At 37.5% G+C, this 16,622-nt stretch overlaps 1 protein-coding gene across 1 annotated transcript; it reads right to left on the minus strand.

Annotated features, from left to right (window-relative positions):
• Positions 1 to 607: 607 nt before the first annotated feature.
• On the minus strand, positions 608 to 4,230 carry LOC114156625 (sister chromatid cohesion protein PDS5 homolog B-like). The gene is made up of 2 exons (XM_028037169.1): positions 3,665 to 4,230; positions 608 to 2,081 (listed from the first exon to the last, which is right to left on the minus strand). Exon 2 carries the CDS (start codon positions 2,039 to 2,041, stop codon positions 842 to 844), a length of 1,200 nt encoding a protein of 399 aa, XP_027892970.1. The 5' UTR covers positions 2,042 to 2,081; positions 3,665 to 4,230; the 3' UTR covers positions 608 to 841.
• Positions 4,231 to 16,622: the final 12,392 nt, after the last annotated feature.

Consider the following 16,622-nt stretch of genomic DNA (forward strand, 5'->3'; position numbering starts at 1 on the left):
TTTAAACATACAACTGAATGACAATAAACTCCATGTCTAATACACTTGTACTAAGACAAGTCTTAAAAACTTTTTAGCAATATGTAAGAGATGGTTTTAAGTAAATAATTTCTTAATATTGATTCACTCATAATATTGGAAAAAAAAATATTTTTTTAAGTGCCAGTGGAAATATTATTTTAATCATCCATCCATCCATCCATTTTCTGTTCACCTTTGTCCCTAATGGGGTCGGGAGGGTTGCTGGTGCCTGTCTCCAGCTACGTTCCGGGCGAGAGGCGGGGTACACCCTGGACAGGTCGCCAGTCCGTCGCAGGGCAACAGGTCGCCAGTCCGTCGCAGGGCAACAATAATAATATTGATTATTTTAATCAATATTAAGTAATTATTTACATAAACAAGCCCCTATCTTGCTGAAAAGTTACTATTTTTGTCTTGCTTCAAGTTTACTATAGTGTTTGCACTAAAAACTAGGGAAAAAAAATACTTGACAAGATGTGTTTTTGCAGTGAAACGCATCAGAATCTGTCAAAATTTGAATCAGCAGGATCACAAAGAAAACCGAATTTCAGTTTCAGATGATAAAATCCAGATCGGTGCATCTCTATGAGAACAACCTGTCTGTACTGGCTTCCAATTCTCACTCAGATGACAGAAATAACTTCTTTTAAAAAATATATAATAATAGTAAAAGCACAATAAAAGAGATGACGACGTTAGAAGTAAAACTGGAGACGCTGCTGAATACCTAGCCTAGCGAACGGACAGAAGGTTAAAACACATGATCTATGACGCAACGGCAACTACTACAGCCAACGTTGTGGTCAGACCGGACCGTACATCAAGCCTGCTCGCTGATGTCGTAGCTAACGTCCTGAGCCAGGACAGTTTCTCCCGGTTCCTCCCCGCGTAACGACGCCGCCTCCATCTGCTCCTGTTCGCCTTCGCTAGCTGCCTTGGAGTCGTTGAACTGCGCGTCTCCTCTGGTGGAGCCTTTCGGGCGGCCCCGCTTCTTCCGGGGGGCGCCGTCGTCTTTGCTTGGGTTAGCCGCCGGGCGGCCTCTTTTCCTCTGCGTTCCGTCGCGCGGGGCGGAAGGAGACGTTAGGCTCTTTCGTAAGTGAGCGCCTTTCTTGGATTTGCGCGGCCGACCGCGGCCTCTACGAGGCGTCGTTGACGCTTCCTCCTCGACTCGGGGGTATTTCCGCGGCCTTCCCAGGGGTTTCCACACTTTGGGCTTCTTCAGCTCCTCCGCAGAAGGCAGAGGGTACTTCCGTGGTCTTCCCTGCTTCCTACGCGCTTTAAAAGGAGACGGATTATTCTTCGTAGAGCCTTTTGGTCGGCCTCTTCCTCTCTTCACCGGTTGGGAGTCATCCAGGTTCTTCCTCGGTCTTCCTCTTCCTCTGTGAGGTTTCTTTGAGACGGTTTTGGGAACGCCGCCGCTGTACTTCACCACAGGCTTCCTGGGTCGACTTGTTGACATATTCAGTGTTTTCTCAGCTGTGTGCACTTCCGCATCCCAGTCACTATGCTCCCGCTCCATCCTCGATTTTTTATTGGGAGACCCTTTCGGTCGGCCTCTTTTCCGAGGAGTTACGGAGCTGCCTTCGTCTACGTCAGACTTTCGCTTTAAGGGGGCTCTTGGGCGCCCTCTTTTGCGCGGACTTGCTCCGCCGTTCACTAAGCCTTCAGAGGCAGGTTTCTTGCCAGACCCCTGTGGTCGTCCTCTTTTCTTTGGAGATTGTTCTGTATTGTCGCTCCTTTTCTGTTTCGTGGACCCTTTTTGCCTCCCTCTGCCCTTGCGGGCTGTAATCGGGGTCTTTGCGTTTTCTTCTCCAGACTCCTGTGGCTCCTTGGGTTGAGACGTGTTGTTTGAATCACCTGAATCCTGAATCAGGTTTACTGCAAAAAGCGGTTTATTCTTGGAGCTTTTTGGCCTCCCCCTCCCTCTTTTGACCGGCGTTTTATTCACCACATCGGCCTCCCCTTCACTGCTAGCTTGGTCTTCTTGTTCCGTCTTGGCCATTACCACTTCCTCTTCCATTCTGCTTCCTGAAGCTCAGACCTGCTCCGCCAGTCTACTCCTGTAAACCGACACAAGATACAATCCAAACAATAACTGGTTAATGCTTGTTTCAGCTGAGAGTGACGATTATTTGAGCAGTTGAATACTCTATAAATTATTCTGACAATTAATCAGATAAAAATTACATTCTGCAGATTCTTTCATTTAACCAGATAAGTTTTTTGAACGTTAGAAATACATTAAAATTGCAAATATAGAATATATATAAATTTTTTAAATTAAGAAAATATCTACATTTTTGCCTAAAATTACATAACATTTGTGTGTTTGGGTCACAAATTATAAAAAATCCTTTGGTGAACCAGTGAACCACTGTACTAATAAATTTTGTATACATTTTTTACTCCTGTTTTTTAATAGGATTGTGTCATTAAATTCAAAATATTTTGGTTTTACACTATGTTTTTTGTTGCTTCAAAATAGTGAAGACTGTTAAAAGTCCAAAATTGTAATAAAAACATTATTTACATGTCATAAAGAAAATACAACCGGAAATGATAAATACCCACATCTATTTAAATGTTTTAATCATTTATTAAATACAGGAATAAATTAGATAATGCAAATTTTAAGTCTTTTAAAGTTAAAATTAATGCTTCTAGTATTTAAATTGTATTTATTTAAATGAGTTCAAAGTCTATGTGCTGAATTGCACCATGAAATAATTCACTTTCACAGAGACTCAACCCAATATTCGCAAAGGACCAGTAAACTCTACTGAAATAATGACACACATATACAAAAATAAAAAACTTTTGTTGTTTTTTAAGCCCTTTATGAATTAACTTAAACTGGTGTCTTTCTGAAAATAAAAAACATTTAATTTGTAAACTTATCAAAAGTATTAAAAATATACAAAAAAAGTTAATATTTCTAATACTGAGATATTACATAAATTAAAACTTGAATGATTTTCAACAAATAATTACATTTAATTCATATATTTCTAATTAAATTTAACACACATTCTTTTTTTTTTAATATTTACTGATCTAATTTTGGCACCTCTGGTACTCCATAAGTAACTTATAATATATATAGTTATATATATATAGTTAATTTATTGCATTGACTTTTATTCCAGTTATCAGAACGAGTTAAGGGCGCCCTCTACCGGCAGAACGCCACTTTTAAGGTGGACCTCTAACTAGGAAGCCAAGTTCGGGTTGCTTCTCAAAAGGCTCCGTCTATTTACTGGACTACAATCTCATAACGGCGGGAAAATGCACAGGCGTCTAAATCAATACAATGCAGTCAACACTACAGAATGTGTGTTGTCTTAACGTTCATTTCCAGTATGCCCAATAATAAATAAAATATATGCAACATGCGCTAGAGAGCCCTCAAGACACGGCGCATTTTTAACCAGAGTATTTATTTAAAATTAGGGCCGTAATAAAAGCTTTGACCACAGACTAGATTATTTTCCAGGTATTAGCCGGCTTCAGAAATCTACCGCTGTAGATAGAGATGTAAAGACGATGAAAGGCTGCAAACACCAGAGTGCATTTCTCATCTTAAACTCAACCCCTGTGAGATTTCAGGTTAATTTTTCGATAAATATGAATTCAGGAGACATACCGTAAACCGAAAGTGCGTGTTTATTGTTGCTGTGATGGCTTCTTCTTCTTCTTGAAGTCCATTGACGGTTGGCAAAAAACGTTAGGTGAGCATTACCGCCACCAGCCGGTAAGGAGTGTGGAGCGCATGACATGAAATAAAATAAACCAAAACAAAGAAGAAAAAACAGTATCCTACTATAAAACTTACAATGTTTTTTTTGTTTTTAATCAAATATAGTTTGACATCTTCTGCTTCCTGAACACTTTTGATTTCATTTTCATATTACTAAGGTTCCTAATTAACTTGTTTCTCTGAATCCGGTAATTCCTGCAATACAAAATAACATGATCTATTGTCTCATCCTCCCCACAGCCACATTTCCCTGTCTGATGTTTCCCTATCAAAAATGCGCTGATGGCTGTTCTCGGTGGTCCGTCATGTCTGGGGGACTCTGAAGGAAACAAGAGCTCTGCGTTTTTAGTTCCTGACCGAGTGCTCGAACGTTGTTGCTAACATCGAAAAAAGATTCGCATACATTAAACCCTGCTTTATGTAGATAAAATACAATAGAAACACTATATAGATTGGAAAAACAAAATGGGAAAATGTACATAAATAGCAATACCAGGTAATTATTAGGTAAATATGTATATATAAAAACTTTTTCCATAAAAAAATCTTGTATTTACCTTGTACACTTCTGTTGAAAAATAAAACACATCTATAAAAGTGGGTACGTAGAATAATGTATGTAAGCGATAAACGGATTACATGAGTAAGGAAGAGGATTGGGATCTCTGAAAAAATAAAAAATTCTTTACCTTATTTGCCCCAGTAGTCTAATTCTATTTCATAAATGTTCACACTCCTTAATAAATACTTTGTTGAAGTACTTTTTGATTCAGTTTCAGTAATAAGTCTTCTTTACTTCACACCTACCGTCAATTACATTTTTTTTGTTTATATTAGCTTTATTTATGGGAAAGTTACAACGTTACAAAGTAAAAGAAAACAAAATAAAACGAAATTTTACAAACCAATAATTTGCCAAAAATGTAATAGGCTGAAGTCAAGTCATATTCTTACCTCTTTAATCTTACTTATCTGAAATAAAGTTGTCCTGACGTTTCTCTGTTTACATTCTTTAGTTACGATGTAGCTGCAGAGAGGTTGCAAAGGATCAGAAGAATCTTACTGTACAAAGGTATCAGTCAGAAGAAGGGTAAATAAAAAAGTTCCACAGTCCACTCTTTCAGTTCATTGATGTTTATAGTCATTATTCTTTCATACAAAACCATTTAAAGCTCTGGCTACATCATATCAGTTAATCAAAGTCTGGACTTTGACTAGACCATTCAGGATATTTACTCAGACCAAAACTTCATGTGTTAAACCCACATTTGTTGCCTGATATACAGAGAAGCTTGTATTTGATTTTTAATTTTTGTAGTTGATGACGATGAAATGTTTAATTTAGTTTTCACCAAATGTGCTGCTGATCTTTATGTCCAGAACCTGCTAACAGATTTTGTTGTTTCTTGTCAAGTTAAAAGACAAAAATACACAGTTTTTAGCCACTACAGTCTTTCATGATCAACAGATTATTACATTTTAGAAACTTTTGCCCCAAACTTTCATCCTGGGGAAGTCTGGAGCTTCAAATGCCAGAAATGTGGCATTAGGTTTGTGTAATGTCAAGTAAGATTTTTATTTCTGGACATTTGAGTCCAAAAATGTAACTTTTCACTTCTAAAACAGCAATCAGGTCTAATTATGTTTTAAAAAAAATGTAGAAATACAACTCTGAAACTGGCATCTGGCTTTGCTAAAGGGCTGTTCCAGTTTTTCTTTAAATATTTGGACTAAAATAAATTACTGCTGATTAAAACATGCCAACACTTGGCATAATGCTTCAGTAAATGCTGATTCTTTAGTGGGTGGTTTGTAATCATTGGTTCCTTTATGCCAGCAATAAAAAAACAAAACAAAACAGCTTTAGGATTTTATTTGCTGTTTGAACCAGTCCAACCTGATTTTAAAGTTGTTTAGTCAAATAATGTAGTGAAATTCCACTTTTTTGTTTGAGGATGAATTCAGTTAGTAACTCAAAATAAACAAACAAAAAATAGATGAATAATTAAATTTCAAAAACACTTTATTTATACCAAACATACATTCAAGGAGTTGATGGTGATGCTGCAGGCAGGAGGGATCTCCAGTCTTGCAGTTAGTCTGAAGAAGCCTCTGACTGGAGTCGATTGCTGTATGACAGTATTAGAACATGCAAACAGCTCACCAGTAGAAATATTCCACAGCAGCATGATCTGGTGGCTAATCCACCTCATTTGCTTTTGCCACTCCTCTTTACGTCTCTGTTTTAATTCCCTGATTTAATTCACTGTTACACCATTTCAACTTTTAACATCTTGTGCTGTTAGAATGTTTAAAAAGTGCATCATTTGTATGATATAAATTAAGGTTACATAAATACAGGTCTCCTCAAAAATATTTATAAAACAATATAAGTTTATGTTCATAATATAATTGAAATAAAGATATAATAAAACACTTAATAGATTTCAGAAGACTACCATTAAAAGTGGAACCAAATTTAAAGAACCTGACTTAAATTATTTTAGTGTAACCTGTCTCATAAAATAATATGAATTATAATAGTTTGTAGTATAATAGAATATAAAAATATTTATTGGCTGCAAATAGACTCTCTCAAAGAATATAAAAATACATATAAAAACTGAAAAAAAGATTAAAAATTCTGCACAATACGGACAAAATTTCAACATTAATATTAAATGACAACAGCAGGCTTGTTTTAGACGCTTTACTCATCTAAAATGACTGAATGAATTGAGCATGCCGTCATAAACTTCCACAATCTGAATCTCTCTTCACACAGTTTGTAATTTTAGCTGAGCTTATCCCACGTCTGTTCTTCCAGTCTTCACCGAGGAATCATGTCGCCCAAGACGAGAAGGCCAAAAAAAAAAAAGACGGCAAACAACAAGAGGCAGACAGATTATGTTGCACTTGGTGGCTGGATAAGGGGGAGGAGAATGAGGTAATGTCAGGGTCAGCAGGAAGAATCTAAGACAAAGAAAAAAGAAATATGCAAATGTGTTAATATGTGAGACAAATAGAGAGAGAGAGAAGCTGTCAGTGTGAGACAAGAGAGGCTGAGAGACAATGACAGACGTGGCCAGAGGAAAGGGAAAGGAGCGTTTGAGAAAGACAACCCCTGAGAGACGGCGCGCTGAACCCGCTGCCCCGTCTCACCCCGCCGCCTCCTCCCAGCCTGTGTGCTTTACCATGGTTACCAGACAGGGCTCCCAATGCAGCCAGTTAATGTGTTTTTCAGCAGCGAGTGCGAGCTGGGTACTAATGTGTCTCAGTCTGTCTCCTGCACAATCAATGTCAACCGTCCTGGGATGCACAAATACGCACGAGGCACAGAGCCAGGGAGCGCCGAGACGCGCTGGCTGGGTGTCGGGCCGAGAGCCGCAGAGCCGACCTCGAGGTTCTGACGCAGGGCGTTTTCCACGGCGGCACATTGGGGACGTTGTAGATGGAGGGAAAAGAGGAGGAAATGTATGTCAAGAAACTCAGAAATTATGAGATTAAAAAGGTGAACATTTCTGAGTCTGAAAAGTCAAAAATGTTGCTGGAAAAAACACAGAAAGTTTGACATTAATCTATCAATTATTAATCTAAAAAAATCTACAAAAAACATGAACATTTTTGAGATTGAAAAATTGAAAACTTTCAGATTTATCTCTGAATTTTTTGTTTTTAGGAAAAATTCTGAAATATTTGAAAATGCAGAAACTTTCTAGAAAAAACTTGGAAATTTTGAAAAGTTTGAAAAGTCAAAGATTTGTGAGAAAAAAACCCTCAGAAATTTAATTTAATTAATTTACACACTTTTCTAGAAAAACAGGTCATTTCAGAATTTGAAAAGTTGAAAATGTTTAAAAAAAGCCACAGACGTTTTCCATAGAAAATATGGATATTTCTTAGTTCGAAAAAGTCAAAAATGTCACTAGAAAAAACACAGAAAGTTTGACATTAATCTAAAAAAAATTCTAGAAAAAAATGTAAACATATTTGAGTTTGAAAAGTTGAAAATATTCCTAGAAAAATATCTTGAGATTTGATTTTCAGAAGTCTAAAATTTGTGAGCAAAAAAAGGAGATCAATCCCCAAAATTTTGAGATTAATCTAAAAAGATGTTTTACCAAAAACATGACAATTTTCTGAGTTTAAAAATTCAGAAATTCTTCATACTCAGATTTTGAGTTTTCTCAAAAATTCTGAAAAAAAATCTTCTGAAAAATTTTCTGAAAAATTTTCAGAAGATTTTTCAGAAAATAAAACAAATTTTCTGAAATTTTTTTTTTAGATTAATCTCTTAGAATTTTTAAAAGAAAAATTCTGAAATTTCTGTGCTCCAATATTTGAAGATTTGCAAGAGAAAATGCAGAAACTTTCTAGATTTGTGAGAAAAAACTCAGAAATGTTTTCATTAATCTCCACACTTTTCTAGAAAAACAGGTCATTTCAGAGTTAGAAACGTTGAACATGTTCTAGAAAAAACATGGACAGTTTCCATAAAAAAATAAGAATATTTCTCAGTTTGAAAAAGTCAAACATTTGCTAGAAAAAAACTATAAAATTTTAAGATGAATCTCAGGAATATTGGAGTTTGAAGTCAGTAATTTTCCGCTTGAAAGAAACTGTTAACAACTAAAATAAATGCAAATCATTCAGCTTTTATGCCTTGCAAAGACGTTCACGACCCTTGAACTTTGTCTCATTTTGTCTCATAACTGCCACAGACTAATGTGTAAGCTTATATGCTAAACCAACACAAAGTAATGTAAAATATCAAAGTGTATGGAAAAGGATGTGTGGTTTTCAACCATTTGAAAGAGTGAAAAGGTTAAAAAAAACAACTTGGTTTGTATCTGTAGTTTTAACTCCAGATGTTTTGTCTTCACTAACTAGATATTTATTTTCTTTCCAAGTAGCATCTTTTCACATCAATTTCAACATCTTTTGTTGCAGTATTAAAATCTCACACTGAAATAAAAAGTTGCATTAACCGTGTGTTTAACATCAAAATAAGGATATAAGTATTTTAATTTCCCAAATTCACTGACAGCAGAGTTATTGGTGTATCTACACAATATTTACTATAGAATAAATGTAGCAAAGCTAATTTTTATTTCCACCTCACTGTTTGAAGTTGATGTCTGGAAATGTCAGTCAACGACTTAAAAAACATTAGATTTAATAAATTTAACCACAACTAAATAAAGACAAAACTTTAAATTACATTTTATTTATGAGTGCATCTAAAACAGTGTTAAAAATGAGAAAGAAATCAAAAGATAACCAAACAGGTTTAAACTTACATAAAACGTAACAGAAAAAGTTAATGAAATAAAATAACATAAAAAGACATGAATTGTTGGAAATGGGAAATAAAATGGAGCATTTATGTGCGTTTATTTTAATAAGTCAGGAATTTTCAGAGCAACAATAAAAAGGTTTTAATAAAGTGGAAATGTGACAATTAATATATCAGTAACCAAAGTTTATCTCAAAACCTTCTGGAGAACATCAGCTTATTTTCATTGTTTTACTATTTTACTCCAAAATAAAAACAGCAAAAGGCTTTTCCCAAGCTGTGGCTTTACTAAAGATTAATAATAATATGAATGAATGAATGAATGAATCCTGCGTGGCTGAAAACATCGGGGTCACAAACCTTGGCTGTCTTTTTATTGAAACGTGGAGCAACACAGCGCACAAAGCCAGCCAAAAGCTACTGTCCCTTTCAAAATAAAACGTCCTTCGTCTCAGGTTTCCATGATGACTGAAAACGTTTCCTACAGATTCAGCATCTGACAGGCTGTCTGTCAACATTTAATACATTTATTCTGAGAAAAAGGATTTAAAATGTTTAATTCTGCTGGAAGCAAATGCATGAAACGTTGTTCCCAAGGACCTCACCTGTGACCTTTTACATCATCACAGGTTAAGGGTCTCAGGGACAATGAAGCACACCCGTGCGACCCACCAAATTCAAGTTTTAACACTTAACTTTCACACTTATGATGCTTTAAATATTAATTGCAACCTGCAGGATGAGAAAAACATGGTCTAAAATAAGAAACAGTTCCTACGTCACAGAAGCTGGGTTGCCGTTTGTCATAGAAGCTCTGCAGAACCTGGACCCGATCCCATCCTGCGGAGACAGACGCACTTAGTTAAAGTTCGGTTTGTTGCAGAAATATCAGTGCCAGTGGATCTACTCAAATGTTCTTCATTTTTAATCCCTTTTTATCATCTTTTTCAGTGGCATAGCCAACGCCTTTCATTCAGTGCAGGTCTGTGGGGTAAAACAGTCAAAGAAAGCGCCCCCTGCTGGCAGACACGTGTTTGAGCATTTGAGGTAAGCTGAAGATACGAATGGAGATCCGTAGTTTTTATCTGCAAGTTGGAGGAATTAAAGAAAGTAAATTAAATCATGATGAAATGTGTCTATTTTGTAAATATTATCGCCTGTGCTTCATCGACAGCCAGACAGCGATGCCTTCTTATATTCCTACAGGCCTTATGAGCTCATAGGATTATGTAATCACTCCCCCATGACAAAGATGTTCAGCCCTGAACATTTTCTGCAGACAAAACACACGGCACACACATGGGGGGCTCAAATAACACTGGTCTGTCCAGAGGACACCTGTATCACGCCCTGAGCTCTGGACGTTTGTCTCTGGCCGGGCGCAAAACATGCAGACAAACATGCGACTCATCCGAAGGGACGTGTAGCGTTCGGTCTGTTATGAATTTACGCTGCGTCTCTTTGTTGTCTCTTTGTCTCTGCTGCACTGAGACGCCCTCCTCTGCCCCAGTTTTATGAGTTCCTCTGCTGTCCTCGCAGGCACAGGAGACAAAGACAGGAAGACGTCAGAGAAACATTCACACGTGGAAGCGCTGAATCAGACAGAATGGACATGGAGACGGATGATGGAGATGGACGCGGTCAGTCGGACTGATCGTCTCAGTTTGTTAAGCGGCCCGATAAGTTATTCTGGACTCACCATTTGCTTTTGCCTGCTGTTCCTGACATGAAAACAGACAAAGACACACGTTTACATTCAGGTCCGCACACAACACACTGTTACGATCAGTTATTAATCCACGGGAGAAACAGGAAAAACGACATTTATCCATCTGTTAGGGAAGAAAGCGTTTCATAAAACCTATCCTGCCCCGTCTCCACAGTCTTCTCTGAGCGCAGTGCGCGGCGGCGAATGGGAAAAAAGCTTCTTTTTTTCCCCCCTCTCACTAACCCTCTATCCCTCACTCTCCTCTCTTTTTCTTTTTTTGTCTCTTCTTCTATCCCTCTCTCTCAGCCGCTGTCCCTGGCTCTGGTGTGTGCCTGTCTCCCTCTGCCAAGTCACATCACTAATTCTCCAGGCGATTAGCGTCCGAACAGTCGATGCCTACGACGCAGGTACACACACACAAACACCCCCCCCCCCACACACACACATGCAGACAGTTGCATTGATTCCATTATCTGGTGCTCTAACGGCACCCACACTTCCACCAACCCCCAACAACCATCACCCTCTCCTTTCATAAATCTGTGTCACCTGCATACAACACACACAAACACATAGAGTTACTTATGCAAGCATGCAGCATCTCCAGCTATCGCTCTTTCTCCTTCCTTTACACCCTCCATCACCCTGTCCCCGCCTCCTTCTCCTCCATCTCGCTCACTCTCTGAACCCCCTTTTTACTTTTTTTCTCCAAGGCGTGACGTCCCGTCTCGCCAAGAGAAGAAGAAGAAGAAAAAAAGCGACATTCACATGACGGCATGTGTCTCTGTGTGTTCTTGTGTGGGTGTGGGTGTGGGTGTGGGTGTGTGTGTGTGTGTGTCTGTGTGTGTGTGTGTGTCTTTGGGCGATACGATGCTCCTGCATCTGGAGGAGAGTTTGTCAGGAAGGGGGATTGCATGCTGGTTCCTGCATCTCAAAGGGAGCGGCGTGTGTGTGTGTGTGTGTGAAAGAGGCAGCAGAGAGACACGAAAAGCTGTGTGATGATGAAAGCCAAAGGTGATTAACCTCCTGGCCATTTCTGACCACGGCAGCACAAACAGTCTGCAGTTTATGTCAGCACACAACGCATCCACTGCGCTTTAATTATCAGAAAATATGCCAAATTCCTCAGCTTAAAGTCCCAGCTTAAAATAAAATAAGAGTGAATATAATGGAGGGTAATATAAATACACAATTTACATCAAATTAATCTGGCTGACTGTTCACCAACAGCAGGTGTAAAGTGGGTCTGATGTGAAGGCTGAATTTCCCCTGGAGTTGGAAACCTGCCGGGGAGTTGCTTCTTTGTGCAGTGCTCAGCAGAGATCGCTGATATGTGCTTTTTTCCCTTTTTTTTTCATCCCTTCCTCGCTGGAGCGCTGCAACGCAATGCGGATACTGGGTGTCTGAGCCACTAGCCAGACACACTGGGGGACAGGGGAGGGGAAGGAGGCGGAGGCAGGGAGGCAAGTTCAGCCTCGTGCTTCAGGAGACACTGACACTAATGTCTGCTCGTTTAATCAGACATTTGTTTCATTCTTTTAGGTTTTCTGACTCAAAACACATCTCTAAGGTTTCGCTTAGAGTTGAGAAGAAGGCCTGTTGCAATAAATCAATCGCATGATAAATTAAAACAAGTTCAATCATTTCCAATTGCTTCATTTATTTATTTTTTCTCTCTTTCTACCAAAAACTGGATGAGAAAAGTCTTCAGTCTGGTTCTTTGGTCTCAACCAGACCTTTTTTTGAAGGACAATTTTGTTACAGATTTCATTTGAAATTTTATTTATTTATTCTGTTATTGTATTTGTTTATTTTAGATATTTAAAATATCTTTCAGTTCCAGAGTTTAAATGTTCATTAGAATGGATTGTTTATTGATTCTTGAGAATGAGTTCTTGCCGTTACCATAATGTAACAATATTACAATATTATAATTTATTGCAATAAATTCTTGAACGATTCATCGTTTAGCAGAATTTGCTAATGTGACAGAGATACTGAGCAAAAAATAAAAAGTAGTTTCAATCAAAAGAGCAGAAATGAAACGACCTTTTGGAAAAACTTATAATTTTTAAGAGATATCTACTGCAGGAATTTAAAAAACAGAAGCACCACTTCACTTCTATTTTTAGGTTTTGAAAAAGAAAAAGAAGCAAGTAGTGAATGAATATCTAAAAACATTATTATTACTTTCAGTCTAATTCTGTTGTGAAAATTCAGACAAAATGTAAGATCACCTCTTGGAGTGGCGTTAATGAAACGAAGCCGTTATTGACAGATGGCTTTTCATCCCGTTAGACTGCACCAAATAACTCATCAAAGACACTGCAGGGCGAGGTGTCTGTACTGAAAACTGGATTATCGCGATCTCGAAAGCTAATCAAACCTAATCTAGATTTATTAGATTTACAGTCAGAGCTCAAACTGTTTCGTTGTTTGTGTTTGTGCAAATATAATTACTGACTTGAAAGCGAATTAGAATAATTTGAAACCTAATAATAGCTGCGATGTGTGTGGCGCAGACTGTCAGTTCGTCTGTTTCACTGTTTGCATAACAGATATGCTCCTTTTCTGTATAAAGACGTCAGAAAACAAATTTACAGTAGATTTAGTTTAAATTTAACCCAAGAATTACTTTAATATGTGTTTATTGAGACAGATTTCTCTTTGGGTTCAACAAAAAGTCTTTTATTTTATAACTTTCTGTCCTTTTTCTCTCTCCGCTCTCTATACTTACCATATCAAAAGGAGGGTAGACTGAAGGCGTCCATCTGAAGTCTGGGTGACTCCGCAGGGAAAGCTAGAAGGTTGTACAGTTATCTCCAGGCTGTTTATTATGCGAAACCATACAACCAACTACCTCACACTGCAGAGCACCGGAGCAGGGTCAGCGCTGGAGTCTGCCGGCTCTCCGTCTTCTTCTTCTCCTCCAGATTCTCTCTATCGTCTTATCAATCGTTATATTTTTTAATCTGTTTTCTAGAAAATGTAAAATGTCACGCTTCCTAGTGATTTGCATCGATTCTAGAAGTTTAACAATGTGAGAAAGGACAAAAAGAAACATCCTGCACTGTGGTTTTCTGTGGACTTGTCTCCCTCTTGTGGGAGGACGCAGAACAAAGACACCCCCTTTCCCCTCCAGAGGCCGCAGCAGACCTTCGCTGTCTAGAATACAAAGACGAGCACTTAACCTGCAGTTGCATACTGTAGGCGTCTGCATGACCTACTTCTGCAAGTGGAGAGGCTGGAATCTTCCTTATCCTCAAAGATTTGATTCAGCTCTGTGCTCAGCTTTGTTTCGCTGCCTCTCAGAGGTTCAACTCTTAACTGTGACCTTTTATTGTTTTTGATCAGGTTGGACTTCTACTTAAATAGCAGTGCTGCTGCAGTTTCTCTGATGCATTTTAAATAGAAACTCTTAAACCGTTTTCTTCTCAAAACGGGTAGCACAAGTGCTCATGTCTGTATTTTGTGACAATCTCAAACCGCAACGTATTTTAGTCAGAGGTGGGTAGAGTACCCAAAAAAGTACTGAAGTAATAATAGCACTATTTCAACATATTTTTACTCAGGTAAAAGTAAAAAGTAGCCTTCTAAGGAATTACTCCAGTAAGAGTAAAAATAAGGCTCAATAAAATGCCTGAAAAACGTATCACGATTTTAAAAATTGATAATTATTGATTCCCTTTTTGTTTTAAATATCTGAAATCCTGCCAATTCACAGTCTTTACTCCACGGTGTTGTTTTTTTTTTCTTTTAAGCAGTTATGAGGCACAGTGGGCAAATTTTTTAAAGTGCTGTTGCATCAGTTAGTCGACAGGTTGTTGCTAGGTAACCACAGAATGAGTGAGTTGCTAGGTAACCAAAGAGTGAGTGAGACAGTTGATTCCACCAACTTTGCTTAGCTGGCTGTGAGAAATTAAGCAGCTAAAGTCTCTTCTGCCTACATCCCCCAGAATGCTGTGCGGTTCTGAGTCAGAGTTCAATGAATATTCTATCAGATGTATTATCTACCGACATTGATCATATGCCTGTTGCGAAATATTTTGTTATTGATTTACTGCTCAGCCCTAAGTAAAAAAAAAAAATCTGGCTAAAAGTCTTTTCAAGTACAGAGTTACTCATATGAACATCTGATATAATATTTATAAATGATGCCATCAGACAGACAAAATGTTATGTCAAATTCTGGTATTTTAAAGACCAAAACTTAAAAAATAAATTCAAATAGATTACATGATTACAAAATAACTGATCCAGGCAGCACTTTTCCAAATCATAAGAAATAAACAATGAACCTAATACTTACAGTCAGTAATGCAAATATGTATGTTAAAACAGAGTAAAGTATGTCTAGTGCCAAAAAGAACAGCTGGTGGAAATTTTTTTAAAACAAAGCTTGGCACAAACAAGAAGTCTCACTTTAGATTAAACTGCAGGTGTGTCTGTATTTCATGCATTTTTTCTTTATTGGTGAAGCAATCTCACTAATAAGAAGCAGCTATTAAAGTATCCAGACATTTTACTCATTAACTTGTTATAAAAATTACTACTGAGGTAAAAGTAAAAAGTACAGTGTAGTAAAACAATTTTTCTCCAAAAAGGTTACATCTACTCATGTAGATAAAACTTGTTGCTACAAACATTTGATTTTAGTGGGATTTTATGTGCCATAATTGTTTAGTGGGATGAAAATTTTGATTTTACAAGTTAAAATATGAAAAGTGTTGCATTGTATTTTGCACCTTTGGGTATTCTGAGTAATGCTTCTGCCAGCTTTGCAGACCTAAAGTCTATCCATTGATTTAGCCCATTCCACTACAGCGCTGCACTGCAAAAATTCTAAATCTTACCAAGAATGTTTGGTCTAGTTTCTACTGCAAATATCTTTGTACACTGCAATAAGACAAAACTAACTTACAAGTGACTTTTCAATCAATATTAAGAAATTATTGACTTAAGACTAGCTCGAGTATTATGCTGAAGTTACTTGTTTGTTAGTTTTCTCTTATTTAAAGTGCATTAAGATATTTACACTAGAAATTAGACTAAGGATTTTGCATTTTTTCAGTGCAGAGCTTATTATTGTTGTCCTTCTATAAGGTAAGTATCTTCCTCTGTCTCAAGTGTTTGGGCATCCCTGCAGCATGATGCTGCCACCGTTGTGGTTTCTATTCTCCAAATGTTTCCCAAATACAAAGCTGAAGTTCTGATCATGGTAAAGAGATGTTTCACTGTGTTTTTTTTGCATCTGAACTAACTTAGATCAGTTCTCTTCTACAGCATAAGCCGTATGAGCTTTAAAGCACATACAGTTATAACTAATGCCTTTTTAAAACTTGAAAAAGGTTGTTTCAAAGTTTTATATGGCATGTGAACCACATTTGATACTTTTCGGCTAGTCATCCACAGGTTTAGTTTAAAATGGACAAAGTTTTCGGTTTTCAAATGAGCAGGAACAAATGTGTAATCAAACTGTAACATGACAAATCATTGATGCAGGATGTTATTTAAAATGACAGGAAACTCAAATATTTTTCTGTTTGCAATTTTCTTTTCCCAAACTTATCCAGGCAAATTCCATATTTTCTGACTTTTTGAGAGTGTGTAGCAACCCTGTACACGGCAAACTGCATTTATTTTCCAAGTCTCTTTCAACAATTTCTTCCATGAACTCCAGATTTGTGCAAGACTGGTAGATGTTCTGTTGACCTTTTCTCCTATCTCAGATGTGGATCTCTGCAGCTGCTCCAGAGTTACCATAGGATCTATGCTGCTTAAATAATTAATCTCATGTGAGAACTGAGATTAAGCTGCACACAGGTTACTCTGTTTAGTAA

Source organism: Xiphophorus couchianus, chromosome 13 (assembly GCF_001444195.1).
Source record: "Xiphophorus couchianus chromosome 13, X_couchianus-1.0, whole genome shotgun sequence".
NCBI lineage: Eukaryota > Metazoa > Chordata > Actinopteri > Cyprinodontiformes > Poeciliidae > Xiphophorus > Xiphophorus couchianus.

Bases quoted from the DNA above. Each gene is read 5' to 3' on its own strand.
- LOC114156625 (XM_028037169.1), bottom strand. From the start codon at position 2,041: ATGGAAGAGGAAGTGGTAATGGCCAAGACGGAACAAGAAGACCAAGCT.